This window comes from Zootoca vivipara, chromosome 17, assembly GCF_963506605.1.
Source record: "Zootoca vivipara chromosome 17, rZooViv1.1, whole genome shotgun sequence".
Classification (NCBI taxonomy): Eukaryota; Metazoa; Chordata; class Lepidosauria; order Squamata; family Lacertidae; genus Zootoca; species Zootoca vivipara.
The window spans coordinates 31909284-31927194 of NC_083292.1; the positions used below are offsets into that span (position 1 = coordinate 31909284).

At 44.9% G+C, this 17911-nt stretch overlaps 1 protein-coding gene across 1 annotated transcript; it reads left to right on the plus strand.

The window, feature by feature from the left end:
• Nucleotides 1-588: 588 nt before the first annotated feature.
• On the plus strand, nucleotides 589-17596 carry MPZ (myelin protein zero). Its single transcript, XM_035098921.2, is given in 6 exon segments — nucleotides 589-865; nucleotides 10071-10237; nucleotides 11406-11619; nucleotides 12583-12718; nucleotides 14157-14214; nucleotides 14965-17596. Coding segments are annotated over 6 exon segments (906 nt in total). The 5' UTR covers nucleotides 589-795; the 3' UTR covers nucleotides 15226-17596.
• Nucleotides 17597-17911: the final 315 nt, after the last annotated feature.

The window sequence follows — 17911 nt, forward strand, 5'->3', positions numbered from 1 at the left end:
TCTTAATCGGAGAAATGCTGCAGAGGGTGTTCTTTTGTGCCAGACCTTTGGTTTGTAATTGTCTGTGGCCTCCTTGAGTGGGTGGGGATGTTTTAATCTTGCCGTTTAAAAGTAGGGTTGTCTTCGTTTGTCTTTTTCGTTTGAACGCATGTGCTCATTTGTTTTATACATTGTTTATGGAAGACAATCCTACTCGGATACGAGTGATTGCCAAAGAAGAAGAAGAAGACATTGTAAGCCGCTTAAGTTAAAAAAGTGACCAATAAATTTAATACGTATTAAGGAGAATAATAAGAACCACCCATTGGGAGAGTGAAGAGAGGGATGCAGGCCTTTGACCAGGCTATTCCACCACTCTTGCCCTGAGACTTCATCTCCTCTGGCATTCCTTCTGGAGGCCGTGACATCGCCTACACCTCAGCCGAGAATGCAGCTTGACAATGGCCGCTCTTTTGCCCAGCTATGTCGCCGGAGCGTGTGGAGCAACATTTAACGAGCCAGCGGGCATAAATGCCCCCTTTTCACTTTTGTTCCGCTCTGGCTTGTTCTTCCCCCTTCTTGGCTCCAAAGCACCGCACCCCACCCCACGAAACCGAATGCCAGGCTCCCATTGGCTCGGCGTTTCTGCCGAGACGGCATCCTTCCAGAGCCGGCCAGGTTCTTAAACCAAGGGTGCCACCCTCCGAGGCACCCATCGCCAAGGAACCGCCGTCTCCTCCACCACCAACTCTTCCCCTCCATGTGGCTGTAGGGATTGTACAGTATCCAAAAAAGAAAGAAGAGGGGTGGAAAGCCATGGGGACCCCAGGCAGCTCAGGGAGGGAGAGAGCCCTTCTTCTGCTCACAGTGCTGGTTTCAACAATGGGTAAGTTGGTGTTTCGATGGGAAGGTGTCCTGGTGGTCATCTAGTCTGACCCCAGCAGATTGATGCAGGGGTAAAGTGTTTAGACTCTGGCAGGTGGCTGCTGGACCTCTGCTTCTGTACCTCCAGCAAAGGAGTGTTTGCCTCTTGTTAGGAAACATAGGAAGACGGCTGCCTTATAGCGAGCCAAAACACTGTTCCATCTAGCTCAGTGCGGTCTACACTGACTGGCAGAGTCTCTCCAGGGCAGCAGGAATTGGGACACTCCCAGGGACTGAGCAACAGACAACAAGTCTTTTATATATTCAGAGATACTGGACCCCTTCGTGACTCCTCTTAATAACCATGGGTAGGGAGGGAGAAGGCGGTGGTCATCAGGAGAACTCAAATGACGATGCGTTCAGAGGTAGACTGCTTCTGAGTGAGGAGGCTCCATTTTGCTATTGAAAGGGACCTGTCCCCTGTGATTGTGATTTAATTTAGTGTTGGCCGCTGGACTCGCGTTCAAATTCCACCGTGGCTATTGTGCAGAAAAGTCGCTCCTTACAAATATATGGGCAGCTCAGAAACAGGGAGCCTGGGGCTCTGCAGATGTTGTTGGGAGTACAACACCCATCATTCCTGACCATCAGCCATGCTTGCTGGAGCTGATGAGAGCTGATGATAACAACATCTGGATGTTCACAGCTTCTTCACACTAGAACTGTGCTCCCAGGAGCAGCCAGCCAGATGTGATAATGGAAGGGCATTGAGGCAATGGCTTTCCCTTCTCCCCCCCATGGTATTCAGAGGTAGACTGCCCCTGAACCTGGAGGTTTCACCATTAGCTGTAATTGCTCCTGCTAATTCTGATTCTGTACATGGAGCACCTGTTTAGCTATCATGCTAAGTAGATCTGTGTATTCTCTGTCATTTTCTCTATTCCTTTTCATTTATTTATTTTTCTCTTGTTGAAAATGTTTGCGGCACTTAAGTGAATTTAAGCTTATATATTTATCTTGATGTAATCTGTAACCAAAACAGTAATGTGTGTAACAGCAAAAATAATAGGTTTCATCCAATGCTAGTCCTCAGAGTAGACTCATTGAAGTGAACTGACTGACTAACTAAAACTCATTCATTTCAGTGGGGTTGCTCTGAGCAGGACTTAGATACAGCCCAATGATAATAACTAAATCCTACGCAGAGTAGACCCATTGAAATAAATGACCATGACTATCTTAATTGGTTTTTATAGGTCTAATCTGAGTAGGAACTTAGCTGGATACCAACCAATAATCATAATCATGTCGCAAAGAGTTCCACAAGCGAATTATGTATTGTATCTATCCTGAAACTACTGCTCATCTTTTCTTTTTTGGGGGGAGGGGGTGGAATCCTGGTCTGGGTGCCCCATATTTATTGCTACTTGTGCCTCATAGTGGTGGTTTATAATGTGGTTTGATCTGGGCAGCAATGGTGGGGTGCTGGGATGATCCAGAAATGATCTCATTATATAGAAAAGGAGTTGACAATAGTGGCTTTCTAGATCCTACCCAGTCCCTGTGAATTGGGGTCTTCCAGGGATGCCAATGTTGCAGCCCTGGAAGTCCAGGATGGTGACTCAGTATTAGCTTGAGATATGCTTTGTAACTATTTATACTTTGAAGCCTAAAATCCCAGGGTGCTTTCAGATTACCTGTTCATTGAACAAACACCCTGATTTGTTTTCAGGGTGGATAGACGAGGTGGCATATTCCTGCATTGCAGAGGGTTGGCCTAGATGACCTTTGTGTTCCCTCCCAACTCTACAATTCTATGATTTGATTTGGCAGAGGGACAAAAATTGCCCAAATACCAATCATTTTCCTTCTTTTTAAAAAAACAGCCACAAAAGACCTATTACAGTCGTAACTTAAATTGCTTCCATCTCAACTGAGAAGTGTGTTAGAAGAACAAAGTGATGCATTTTATATTGCTCTGGGACCTCTTTCCATTCTCTTTTGGAAAATCGATAGTATGTGCGTGAGAGAGTGAGTGCAAGCAAAGCAAGCCATTAGGAAATACATGTCCTTTAACTGTCCCCAACCTCCTGACAAGGAGGATGGCCAGACTTCCCTGTCTGACCTGAAGTCTCCAGGTTTGCCTGGCCTCCTCCATGTGGCAGGTGGAGAGACTGAATCTCCAGGTGGGTGAGAGTGTGCCTTTAATACTAAAACATGTTTGCACTATGCATGCAGCTTGCAAGCTTCACCCCAGAAGGAGCTGGCTGCAAATTATAGCAGAGACTCTGTTGGGGGGTGGGTGGGTCCTGCCCTCCTTTGCTCCTCTTTCCCAATTAACCTCCGTTTCCAGGGCCTGCCCCTGTGACATCACCAGAAGCAATCCCTAGGTCTCAGGACTGGACCCTGAAACCACCAGGTGCTCCTAACCTGACAACCTTACTGACAAGTTCAATTTATACGTGATCGGTTTTTCCAATCTCTAGTTGGATGGAGCTCTAAGATCGCCCCCCCTTTTTTTTGCTGCCTGAGCAAGACTTTCCAGGGTGAAGAGGGTATGCAGAAGGTCCCCGGGTTTGGCCCCCCAGGATTTTTTATTTAATAAAATGCAATATCCTGCCCTTTGGTTCGGTGGGAACATGCCTCTGCTGCCACCCCCCAGTGGGGTTTACGGTTATGACAATTTAAAAACAAGGAAATTAGAAAAAAACATCATATGGCACAATGCAGTCTAAACACAGCAGTGGACTCAAGAAACAGAAAATGTGGTGGTGGGGAATCGGCACCCCCTCCAAATACTCCTGGGAACTGTAGTTTTCCCCTAACAGAGTTTCAATTCCCAACACCCTTAACAAACTAGTTTCCAGAATTCTTGCATATGTGTGTGCTTTAAATGTATGGGGTATGCCAGACATTAACAGAAATATAGGAAACTGGCTTGTCCTGGTCCATTTTACTCATTCCTGTCTGCACTGACTGGCAACAGCTTTCGTGCAGGGAGTCTTTCCCAGCCCAACCTGGAGATGGTAAGGATTGAACCTGGGACCTCCTGCATGCCAAGCGGTAGCCCTGCCACCCAGCTACGGTATATATGACTGTTCCTTCAGAATGGGGCTGTGAGAGATCAATGGGACATAAGAAGCTTGGATCCTTTCTCCATCTATCCCAATATTGTCTACTCTGACTGGCAGATGCACTGCAAGGACTCAGGCAGCTGCTTGGCAGGGGAAAAGGTTTGAGAGGGAAAACGCATCAAGCAACAGTACTTCTCGGGAAACAATAGGTTCGATATGGATTAGTGGCGAACACCACATGTCAGCAGCTTCAGAAGGCTAGGAGTGTGAGTGCGCTGGAAATGGAATTAAGTGGCAATGTGTAGACTGCCTAGATCAGGCATGTCAAACTTGCGGCCCTCCAGATGTTTTGGCCTACAACTCCCATGATCCCTAGCTAGCAGGACCAGTGGTTGGGGAAGATGGGAATTGTAGTCCAAAACATCTGGAGGGCCGCAAGTTTGACATGCCTGGCCTAGATGAATTAGCAATCTCTGCCTGCCGTTGGCTCTGGCGCCACCTACTGTTGGGCTCCCTGCTTTCTGCCCTGAAAGTCCCAAAGGTTCAATAGCTACCATTGACCGCAAACAAGCTACAATAACAAAATAACAATAAAATGTAATTAAGTTTACAGAACTATGCAGTATATATATAAGCAGATAGACTTCTTATTTCCCTGTTGTTGTTGTTGTTGTTGTTGTTGTTGTTGTTGTTGTTGTTGTTAGTCTTTAATATCCTGCTTTCTCCCAAACTGGGAGTCAAGGGAATGTCTGCCATTATGCAACCTGATCTTTACATCCAACAACACAATCAGAACTCAGGAGATGGAATTTTGGAGACCAGCCTAAGACCCTCCTGTCTGGCTCAATGCAGTGACTGCTTATAGCTGCAGCCTCCAAGATGGTCCCTCCAGAGTCCTTCCCTGCCTCTTCCAACCTTGAAAGACTGGGGGGGGGGAAAGTGTTCTATTGTAACCAATAGCATTTGTTGTTTTCCTCAGCTTTCTTTTGTTTTTATGTATTTTCCCCCATTTTCATTTTTTTCCCTTTTCCTATTCACTTTCATCCACTGTAAAAATTTCAATAAAATTTTCAGGTAGGTAGACATAAATAGGATGGTGCTGTCACCCATTCTACAGAGAAACATAAAATGCCTCCTTTTTCAGATTGCACATGGCTGTATACACCCTGCCCATATAAAGCACATGACTTCCCCCAAAGAATCATCATGGGAACTGAAATTTAGCTTTTACAGAGCTACACTTCCCAGCATCCTTAGCAAACCACAGTTTCCAGGATTCTTTCTTAGAAAGGCATGTGCTTTAAATTGACATACCACCCCCAGTAGGAAAGTGTGTCTTGGGCCACAGGTATACTAGTCTCCATCTAGTACTGTATATGCAATGTAACGGTTTTGGACTACTGTACACTCCATATCTCCTGTACAGGGTTATATATCTGCAAATGTCTCCACTAGCAACTTAAAAAATATAGTAGTTAAGGTGCACTAGACAATTTTGTAAAGTTCATCTTTCCTTACCAAGGAGAAATACTCATAAGAATGTTAATATCTGAGGGAGGGAGTGTATTTAATATATTTCTGTTCTGCACCTTCTGCACATGTTTCCCAAGGCAATAAGAACATGAGAACATAGTGCGTATGTGTGTCATTGTACGAACTGTGCATTTAAAGGACATTTAAAGCACATTTCTCCCGGCAAAGAACCCTGGGAATCGCAGTTTGTTAAGGATGCTGGGAATTGTAGTTCTGTGAGGGGTAAACTACAGTATCCAAGATGCTTTGGGCGGGGGCGCTTTTATTCATAGCAATATCAGAAAAGTTAAAGCACTGTCTAAAGGCAGAGAGAAAAGAGGCTGACCCATAAGACTTTGTGACTCTGCTGGTCATCCATTACCTGTTTGATGAGTGAATCTTACAAACTGCATATCCCAAAACGTTATGAACATAAGCAGAGCCTGGTGGATCAGGCCAATGGCCTATCTAGTTCAACGTCCTGTTTTCACAGTGGCCAAACAGATGCCTGTGGGAAACACGCAAGCAGGACCCGAGCACAAGAGCAACTCTCCCCTCCTGTAGTTTCAGGAGCAATTCAGAAGCATTGCTGCCTCCAACTGTGGAAGCAGCAACAGTGCAAGAAGGTTAAAGGTAAAAAGGTAAAGGACCCCTGGACGGTTAAGTCCAGTCAAAGGCGACTATGGGGTTGCGCAGCTCATCTCGCTTTCAGGCCGAGGGTCCACAGACAGCTTTCCGGGTCATGTGGCCAGCATGACTAAACCGCTTCTGGTGCAACGGGACACCCTGATGGAAGCCAGAGCGCACAGAAACGCTGTTTACCTTCCCGCCACCTATTTATCTACTTGCAGTGGCATGCTTTCGAACTGCTAGGTTGGCAGGAGCTGGGACAGAGTAACAAGAAACAAGTAAACTTGTTCTCAGTTTACCTACTAATACCATGCAAGTTTCAATTTCTACTCTAGCCTTTTTGCATTTTTTGCTTCTTTCTTCTTTAGTGGATATATGCCACGTACAACTTCTGTATTTATTTATTTACTTATTTATTTATTTATTTACTTACTTACTATACGGAAACACTAGATGTGGCTAGCTTCTGCTTTTGCAATCTCATTCAGTTAAAAAGGCATAAAAAATAAATTGAAAATAAAGCTTATTTGGGAGTGTGGTGGGTATGCTTTCAATGTATGGTGTGTATGCATCCCAGGACTATTTTGTACAAATACCCTTATCTTTCTAGATTCAGTATTCTAAGCATAGCAATTACGGGCATCTGAATGATACCATCTGGGATGTGCCAATCAAGACATGTTGTGCAAATAATTTCAAAATGTAGAATTAGGGGCTTTATTTCACTTTACTTCTTGTTGTTTTTTACAGTGAGAATTTATTGTGCATTTTAAAGCAAGGCCATTTGAAAAGGTACCACAACAATCCAAACAGGATCCCACCAAAATTATAGTTGCCGAGTCGTTAAGCTTTGCCAAATTTATGGGTTCCCCGCCCCATGCCAGTTTAATGCAGTATTTGTAAAGAAACAGAGTTTTATGGACCGTACCCAATGAAATTTTGGAGTCAGCTGTTTCCAGCTTGGTTTTAGGAAATAAGCAACCACGTTTTCCTCGCATACAAGTACCAGGAAAGTTTTGCTTTCAGTAAAATCCTGAGCAGCAGTAAGCTCAAAGGAAGGTATACAAAGGAGGTACAGTCGTACCTTGGTTCTTGAATTTAATCCGTTCCGGGAGTCTGTTCGACTCCCGAAACGGTTCAAAAATCAAGGTGCAGCTTCTGATTGGCTGCAGGAGCTTCCTGAAGCCAGTCGGAAGCCGCGTCGGACATTTGTCTTCCAAAAAACGTTCACAAACCAGAACACTCACTTCCGGGTTTGCAACATTTGGTAGCCGATTTGTTCGACAACTAAGACATTCAACTACCAAGGTACCACTGTATTTCTCTACACAGTGTAAAGTTAACCCCAAATTACAGGTCTCCAACAAAAATGCAGCAAACATACAAGCTGTGTAAAGGGGTCTGCTAGGCTCTCTTGATAATTATTTCTATCCCGCCTGCCTGGAACTGCAAAAACAAAACAGAACAGAACACAAAACCCACCAGGAAGCCTGTCAGGCCATAATACTCAAGGCTGGTGGCCTGTGTTCAGTTTGGTGTGTTGCAAGGATGGCTCAACGACCAGGTGGAGTCAGATGGCCACCTCAGGAAGTAAGAATTTCCTGAATTTCCCCAACTGCCCTGAGGGCGTGGCAGGTTTGGTGGAAAACATTGTGCCGCCACCTCTGTCAAAACATAGGCTCTTCTGGATGACCTGTCCATCAAGCATATGTCCTGAGTTGTTTGTGGGGGATGTTGTGCCAAAAACAAGTGTTGTCCCGCCTTTTCCTGCTCACTTTCCTTATGGCAGAAAGTCCAATTTTTGAGGGAAGCAGGTCAGCGGCGCAAGGCCTGCCAGTCAACGATAACTGCGTGACTTGAACTTGCTGGTCTGTGATTGAATCCCACTCCTAAAATAGCAACAGTCAGAAAGTGCCCTAAGATTGAACTCCGCTTCCAGCTAGCTTCAGTACATGGATATATAGAGAGAGGTGTCATCTTGCCCCTTTGCCTCAGGCAGCAAAAGGCCTTGGCCCGGATCGGATGCGTTCTCACAATATGCAGGCCTGTTTTATTGGCCATGCTAGGGAGAAGAAAAAGAACGGGGACAAAATCTCCTGGCTCAGGGAAATTGCCCGACATGTTGGAATTTGTATCCGGGGGTGGAAAGACAAAAAGACGGGATTGTGTGGTGTACAATGCCCTCTTTGATTCCAAATGTCGCCCTGGAGGCTTCTGGGTAGATCAGCAATGTTCCACAGCCCCTTTCGGTGGTGATGGTGGACCACAGCAAGGTTCTGCAGAAGGAACCTCCTACGCTACAGATGGATAGGCAAGGGGGTGTGGAGACAGGAACAAAGTCTTACAGAGAGCGGTCACACTGGGCCAGTCTCATGAGCCAGAGCCTTGCATATTCTTCCTTCCAAACAAGGGAGCTGTGTACACCTCCACCTTGGACTATGGGGCCCCCGGATGGCTACCCCACGTAGGTCTGCCTCTCACACGCCGGGCCAGAGGAAGCATATGACATGCCTGGGCATCTCTCCAGGTCACCTTGTTTCTGCAGTGATTTAAGAGGGCCGGTCCTACCATTAGATAGAGTGAACTCACTGGTGATGGCTGATTTCAATTGTCATGAAAAGATGGCAAAATATTACCGGTAGTGGGTTTTTTTATTCATTATTATTGGTGTGTGGCTGTTGTTTTTACTGCCAGGGAGGGGGACAAGTCCCTTACTGGCTCTGATACAAAAATAATTTGACTGGTCTTGGGTAGAAAATGACTTTCCTTACAGGAAGGGAAAATATCAGTTGCTGGGAAAAGTTTTGATGAAGCCAGGCTCTCTCTGTGCTCACATCCGCACCACACATTTAAACCACATGACTGCAGTTTGTCAAGGAATCACTCACTCTGAAATATAGCTATAATGGAGAAAATTATGCATAACTTGAGATTTCAACCAGGACTAGAACCCCCACTTTTTATATGCTTTGGCATTCTTTTATGGCATACTGTATAGCGAAACCATTGTTTTAAAGACAACCCATGTCACAAGCCTGGCAAATCTGGAACAAAACTTGATAATTGTAGGGCTGCCATATTTCAAAAAGTAAAAAGTAAGATTCAGGACAAGCCGCTGCCTTCTGGAAATTCTCCCCGGATGTCACTTCCGACTTTGAAATCTCAGTAATGTCCAGAAAAATCCAGTTGTATGGCAGCTGTAATAATCTGATAGTATTTCCTTGGACTTTAACCCATATGCACACTCTATGTTCGTATGTTATAGTTTTTTTAATTTTACTATTAATCTATACATATAATTGTTCTCTCTGCTTTATATGCTTGTACAAGTACAACAGGGTTTTGTTTTGTTTTGTTTTGCTCAATGAATGAGAAGAAGACCGCAGTCAAAGATATTCAAGAATGTTTTTGGAAATACTGTATAAATTACCTTACTCTTTAATTTGTTCTTTAGCTGGCAGTGATGTTCCCTGGCTGTTTAATTTAATTTACTGTATATTTATTTAAAGCATTTTATATTGCTCTTAAGGCCAAAAACAAAAGGATCTCAGTTTGTCTTAAACAGCTATATCTTCTGCCCTTTCCATCTAAAAAGCTATGACACGAAAGGAAGATAATAGTCTATTCTCTCAGCTCCCATAATCCCTGGCTATTGGCCATGCTTGCTAAGGAGTTGTACTTCAGCAACACCTGGAAGGCCAAATGTTCCCCATACGTAGTGTGTACATAGCTAACAACAACAACAACAACCTGCACTTCACCTTAAGGTCCCAGGGTGGGTTACAACATGAAAACACAATTAAAAATAATTTAAAACAACTAAAACACTTACCGGTAGCTGAAATGAAGAGAGGCTCCCAAAGCAGCTTACAAATGTCAGCGGTAAAGCAGTCCCTGCCATTGTGTTTACAATCTAAAAGACATGGCACAAAAGGAAAAAAGGGGTGAGGAGGAAGGAGGAATGACGAGGAAATAGCACAATACATGTCTCTTATTTTCTCTCCTTTGCAGTGCTAACTCCAACTTTGGCCATCCACGTTTACACAGACCGGGAAGTCCATGGCACAGTGGGCTCCAAAGTTACGCTTTCCTGCTCCTTTTGGTCTAGGGAATGGATCTCCGATGACATCTCCATCACTTGGCATTTTCAGCCAGAAAATGGCAGAGACTCTGTTTCGGTAAGCATCTGAAGCATTTATCTGAAGCATTTTTAGCTCATTCATTTTGTTTTTCAGTTTAAGAGGGAGAAGCCTCCTGGAACAGCTTGCAGATATCAATGATAGTTTAAAAACTGAAATTGACAAATCCGGTAAGGATCCAAGAAGGAACACAACACAATAATCAATTGGTTGAGAGAGAGAGAGAGAGAAAGAGAGAGAGAGAGAGAGAGAGAGAGAGAGAATAATGTCCTGTACATTTTGTTAGGGAATTTAAGAGATAAGCTCTTTCCCCTTATGCCTTTTGATTATATATACAATATACTCAACAAAATAGATTATTACGGCATTATATATGTGCATATATTCCCGTGTTGTGTATTGCAGAACATTTCCAATAAAAATAATAGTTGGGGAAGGCAGAACCAAAATATTGGTGTAAGACTGTCACTGCCAATAGATCTACGAAGAAAAAAGGAATGAAAAGGAGGAGGGGGAAAGAGAAAACCCAGGCACTAGATCTTAAATACAGAATTATTGTGATGGCCAAATGGAATAGAAAGATGAAAGGAGAGGAGCTAAACGTTTGTGGTCTGACAGGGGGCCTGAAATCCCATCTTCTTCTCTCTCCTGTGTCATCATGTTTAGAGATGAGCAAAGCTCTCTTTTTCGGTTTTTCGGTTTCTTATTTTCCCACTCTTAACATACATGCTTGTCCACAATTTCCCCTGACACATATTTGCAATGCAATTTTCATTAATATATTGCATTTTTTGTAAGTTAGTTTTACTATTACTGCCTCTTATGCACAATTTACTGTTCTTCTTAATATTATGAATTGCTTCCATTGAAGCATCCTGATGCAATTTATGACATCTACCGGTTGTTTGCCATGGGTGCTGAGAGTTCTCAGGAGACACCGCCCCCTCACAGAGCTACAGCTCCCAGGATTCTTTTGGAGGTGGGGAGCCATAACTGTTAAAGCAGCATCAGAGTGTTTTAAATATATGCTGTAGCTATGATCTAACTGGCAGGGCTTCAGGCTTCAGGAGTCCTTCCCAGCCTTACTGGAGATGCTGGGGATCGAAGCTGGAACCTTCTGAATGCAAAGCAGCCATTCTGTCTCTGAGCTGCAGCCTTTCCTCAAGGGCACATCCATTCCTCCTGACCATATCTTCTCCCACCTTAGATATTCCACTATGCCAAAGGCCAGCCTTACATAGACGACATTGGACGCTTCAAGGAGCGCGTTGAGTGGATTGGTAATCCTCGCTGGAAAGATGGTTCCATCGTCATCCATAACCTGGAGTACATAGACAACGGCACCTTTACATGTGATGTCAAGAACCCCCCTGACATCGTGGGGAAGTCATCTCAGGTCGTGCTCTACGTCTTTGAAAATGGTAAGGTTTCCCTTCCAGGTGAACTGTTTGCTCATATTGGTATGCAGAGCACAGCTTGTGAATCTGGTTAAGAGAGCAGAATTTACCTGCTGCGCTCACACAGAAAGAGATGCTTGTAGGGTAAGAAAATAACACAGCTGCTTATGATAGGAAGTACCGAGCTTGGATAGAAAAGTTTCTAGTTCCAAAATGACTAATATAGAGAATGCAAGGGCAACCATGCTTGCTTTTTCTCTCTCAGATGGTAGATCCAAGGTGACCCCATCATCTTTAAGTCCAAGAGAGAAGTGTGAGGAGGAAGGTGTTGTAAGCAGGATGCAACCTAAGAGGCACCAGTCATAGCTGGACTACAACTCCCATAATTCCTTACCATGGTGGCTGGGGCTGATGGGCATTGGAGTACTGCAACATCTAGAGGGTCACAAGTTCCCCACTTCTGAGTTAGGAGTTGGCCCAGGGGCGGGGTAGAGTTAGGGGGCAACTGGGAGAGATATGAATGTGTATAAAAGAGTCTGAATACTTGCTAAGGAATTAAAACAGTATATGAAGTCAGAAAACTAGTTATAAGAACACCGCATGGGTGCTAGGAATTGAACCCGGGACCTGCTGCCTGCAAAGCAGATGCAAAAGTCCTTCTCCTCAGCAGCTTAGGCAGCAGCAGAAACTTAAGCAAAGTCCTTACGCTAAAGACGTATTGCTCTGTCTGACGAAAAAACCCTGCAGCCAGGGCTTTATAGGGCCTGGAGGACAGTGATTGGCTCTTGTGAGGTCAGCTGACTCAGGTGACCCCCCCCCCCAGAGAACCAAAGAACTCAGCCCAAGAGAGGCCAGGAGGACCAGGTTTGGCCCCCGGTGTTTGGAGTCTCCCCATGTCAGGTTCAGGTGGTGCTTGTGGGCTGGAAGCTCCAGTTCAAGGTCTTTTTCATCTTTAACAGCAAAGTTCTCCCTTCTTCTGCTTTGTAGTACCTACCAGGTATGGTGTTGTGTTCGGAGCCGTCATTGGAGGTGTTCTGCTCGTGGTCTTTGTTGTGTTGGTGATCGCCTATCTCATCCGGTATTGCTGGCTGAGGAGACAAGCCACTCTCCAGCGGAGACTCAGGTAAAGCACCCAGGAGGATGGAGATGTTATAGAAGGGCAGAAACCATGAGTGTCGCCCTTGCTGCTATATACACACACTCCTTACTTGTTAGATTTTTAAGGGCACGGAGAATGCTTCGTTCAGAGACTTCCCTACACTACAGTGCCAGGAGCTGTAGTCACAGGGATCTATGACATTTGCTACGCCCATTTCTTTAAGTATTTATAGACCGCATTACTGTATAAAATACTGCAAGGCAGTAGGCAACCTAAAAGCACATAATGCTACAGTAAAAACCATTTTAAGAGTGAAACGTAACCGGGAAATCTAGTTGGCAAAGAATCTCAGGTTCAAAAGTCCTGTCCAAATAGTACAGTTTCCAGAAGATATTTGAGAGAGTGGAGCGATGACTCCTGAACAAACTTCTGTTGGCAAGGAGTTCCACAGGGCAAGGCCTGCCACACTAAAGTCTTGGGATGGGCGGGGTAATAATAATAATAATAATAATAATAATAACAACAACAACAATCATCATAATAATAAGCCCTTGGTAAAGGCCAGCCGGACCCCTGAGGGCAAGACCCCAGCAGTCTGATGCTGCCCATCAACCCTTGAGCAGCAGACTGAGCAAGTAGGCAAGCACACAAGTCACCTGAGCCACATTTGCACCATACATTTATTTTAAATCACTGTAATACCACTTCAGACAGTCATGGCTTCCCTCCCAAAATCCTGAGAGCTTTTAGGAGACCCCTTACCTTAGGCCCCTTGCAGAGATACAATTCCCTGAATGGTTTAAAAATCATTCCCTCTTACCATGGAACTATGGGAATTCTATATCTGCAGGGGGGATAAGGGGTCTGCTAACAACTTCCTTGATGAACTACAGCTCCCAGAATTCTTTGGGGGAAGCCATTAATGTTAGAAGTGGTGTCAGAGCACTTTATATGTACAGTGGTACTTCGGTTTTCGAACGTAATCCGTTCCGGAAGACCGTTTGACTTCTGAAACGTTCGAAAACTGAAGCATGCATTTCCAGAAGCATTTACGTCCAGAAAACTCAATGCAGAAGCTGTGTGGCATGTTCAACTTCTAAAAGGCATTTGGAAACCGAAGCAGTTACTTCTGGGTTTTCGGCATTTGAAAGCCGAAACGTTCAACTTCCGAGACATCCGAAAACCAAGGTACCACTGTATGGTGTGAATGTGGCCCTGGTCACACAGGTTTGCACCACACCGAGGAGATGTATTTCTAATTAAATAATTGTTTCTAAAGCTGCATCTATGCATATAAATAAGCATGTGAAAAATTTAGGCAAATCTGACTTCTCCTTTTTTTCCTTTGGCAATGTGTAGCCCTTTCCTTGCTTGCACAGAAACATACCCAATATGAGGGACCATTCATGCATTCCATTAAGCACAAAGAGCCTGACTTGTTTCTATTTCCATTTTATTTCAGCGCTATGGAGAAAGGGAAGTTGAGGCTGGGCAAGGATTCTTCAAAAAGAGGCCGTCAGGTGAGTGTGTGTGTGTGTGGGGGGGGAAAGTAAAATAAAAAAATTCCTTCAGTAGCACCTTAAAGACCAACTAAGTTTTTATTTTGGTATGAGCTTTCTTCGGATACCAGAAGTATTCTTCAGATACTTCTTCAGATATGGGGGGGGGGGGGGAGGAAATGTGTCTGGGGGGAAATGAGTGGGACGGATAATATATTTAAGAAACCTGTGCCACGACCAGACCAAACATTTAAAGGGAATGGCTTCCCCAAAACAATCCTGGGAACCTTAGTTTAAGGGTGCTGGGAACTGTAGTTCCAAGAGGGGTAAGCTACAGTCCCCAGGTTTTTTGTGGGAAACCATGTACTTTAAATACATGTTTCAATGTAACACCAATGGTAAGAGAGTAATAACCTCGTGGATCAGGCCCGTGGGCCATCAAGTCCAGCATCCTATTCTCACAGCCACCAACCAGATGCCTGAGGGAAACTCGAAAACAGGACTCAAACACAAGAACTATCTCCTGCCCTGTGACTTCCACATGCAGAAGAATTACTGCCTCTGACAGTGGAGGCAGAGCATAGCCATTTTGGCTAGTAGCTACTGATATCCTCCTGCTTGTTGGCTTCCCAGAGGCATCTGGCCTCTGAGGAAAAGGATGCAGGCCTAGACAAGCAGGCCCACATTTTATGGCTTCCTGTGTGGTGACAAGACTCTCTTTTCCCTCCCTGTTTCCCCTCTCCTGCTAAATTCTTCCCTCTGCTCCTGTAGCAACCCGTCCTGTACGCCATGCTGGACCACAGCCGCCTCACCAAGTCGGCAAGCGATAAGAGGTCCAAGAAATAGCGGTTAGCCGGCAGGGAAGGTACCCAGAAGAAGGTGGGCGAGAAGAAGGTCGTCATGACCATCGAGATGGAACTGAAGAGGGACCAACTCGAGGCCGGAGGCCTCAAGCCCGCCGTCAAGTCCCCAAGCAAGAACAGCCTCAAAAACGCTCTCATGAACATCATCAAAAGCGATTCGGAAAAGTGATTGGATACTGAAAAGGTGGCGATGATCCCAGCCCTCCATCCTGAGGAGAGAGGCCTGGGATAGTCTCCCCCCTGCATCCAACCCTCTTGGTTTTGTATCCCGCCATGTTCTTACACACTTCACTATAGCCCATCTAGTCTGGGGCTGATGGGATTTAGGCATATTCCTGCCCAGTCTCTGTCCCTATTAAGATATCGATGGAGAGCCTTTCGCATCATATACGTATATCCAAAGCATAGGGAATTTGCACCCACCTAAGTGACTTAACATTATTAATAACTCCTAGGACTTTGTGTGCACATTAAAACCATGAGGCAAACTGAGGCAGGGTGAATCCTAGGGAACAAACGATGCCCCCTCGCCATTATGAGGTGCCTCTTCTTCTCTTAAGTCTAGAAACAGGCTGGTTCAGCATCTTGGAACACTATTCCACCCATGCTTTGCTACTCAGAGTAGACCCACTGAAATTAATTACCCTGGATAAGTTAGGTTCATTCATTTCAACAGGTTTACTCTAAGTAAAACTTAGTTCAACACCATGCAGATACTTTTTTTCTGAGGCACAGGCGACTCTCCCGAGTGACCCAGTCTCGCCACTGTCAACTTTAAGACCTCCATGCAAAAGCTGTAGATAGACAATAACAGACTGGGCTTATTTTCTGGTTTTCTAATGGGAACCTGGCCTTCTGTTTAGGGTGAACCTTCACCCTAAACTACAGGGCTCCAACTCCCATCAGTCACTAGGCCCGATACAATGCCTTGAGGCCTGGATAGACAGGTGTCCTCCTACTTCTAGTTTTCCTCAAAATCCCCCCAAACATTGGCAAGAAAGACATGAACCCCCCCCCCCAGACAGGGGTACCTTCTACTGCCAAAACGGCTGTGACACAACCCTCTTCCGCTCGGTGTTTTTCGAGCACAGGTGTATTTTTTTCCTATTCCGCCCCCCCTTTAATCCAAGGATCAAATATATATATACGTGTCTCTGAGATTCAGAAGGATAGTTTAGCTCCCTTCCCCAATTGGAGGTCACACCACCCCACTTTTGTCTGTTTACTTCAGCCCCTGTTTGGCTGCATATAGGTGAAAATGCTAATTTTCTGGAAGGCAGGATAGTATTTTGTTGGTGCTCCATCCCTGCCTAACCTTCGCTCTCGGAGGCAAGCTCTCTTTTGCCCCAATCCTCGCAAAAGCACATCACAGGGGGTTATCAATGGAATAAGGCACAATGCATTTGCCACAGAATTTTGCTTTAGACACAGTCGGGGGCTCCTGCTTTGAGCGAAGCATCTGAGGAATTTCGGGAGAAGTGAGAAAAACAAGGCACCCCCAAATTTCCTCAGGGAGGGGGTTTCGCCCATCTCCAGGTTGTCACCAGATTTTGCCCAAAGCTGAATTCTAGGCAAAGGGTGAAGGTTTGAAGGAGGGGGGAAATTATGAGGGGTTTTGATAAGAAAAATGCCTCAGGCAGGTTCCCACGCATCCTTATGCCGAATCCCCTTCTCCTTCCCTGCCTTTATCATTGATATTCTGGTTCATTCTGCATCTTCACTAATCCCCTTGAGGGGAATTAAGCCATCCTGGAAACAAGCCTTCTCGACAGTGGTTAAACCTTAGTGTGATCCCCAACCCACAGGAGGGTTGTTATTAGTTATTATTAACCACTGATATCTTTCTGTTAGTCTCTCTTTCCTCTTCTCTTTCCCCGGTGACCGAACGCCACATGACGTCACACGGTTAATACCTCTTCATATTGAGGCCTCAGTCTTTCACCTTCTATGTCCTCATTTCTTTTTTTAGGATGTGTCCTCCTCTGTTTTCAGATTAACTCTTGTTACCCATGACAACATGCTCCGTAACTTAGTAGGCCCAACGGCTACCAAGTGAGCAAAAAAGAAAAGAAAAGATCTAGAGGCCAGTCGTTCTGCTAGGCCAGGAAAACGCCATACTGTTGAGGAAGGGCCCCTACCCAAACTCGTATATGCATTTGGACATATTACTATTGCATCCTCTGCTATATCATATATGCACACTTTCCCCCACAATGCTTCAGAACCTTCCTTATCAGTTGTGAGCAAGGAATCTAACAACACTGGCGTGTGGTAGGGCCTAGCAAATAGATTCGTCTCCATAGATATGTATATAGCCAACCACAAACACACACATACTTTCTGCGTAGCAGTCAACTGCCTTTGTGTTTTGGTTTTCTTGTTTTTAAATGTTATGTAAGATGGTGTATTTCATTTCCTTTTTGGGGGGTTAGTGGGGCTTTCTCAACTTTGTGTACATTCTCTCAAAATCAGCAGCAACAACCAAAAATGATACATGACACAATTAAAAAAAAGGAAGTTAATAAAAAGACTGACATTTCTATACAGAGATTGTCTCCTTTCTGTTCTAGGATCCTGTGGTAAGCAAGCAGCTGAAATGTGTTTAAAGCAGAACCTGACCACAATAACAACTCTCCCTGCTTGCGTTTCAGGGACATTCAGAGGCACATTGCTACCTCTGAGAGTGGAGGGAGGATATAGCTAATGTGCATGGGCGTATCCAGGAAGGGTCAGGGGGGGGAGCTGCCCCCCAGAAGCAAAAAAAATTAAAATGCTGCACCTCGCTCAAACTTTCCCCACCAAGCCTCTTCACAGACGCCAGCAATGAGGGAGGGAGAGGGTCTCTAACCATCCCC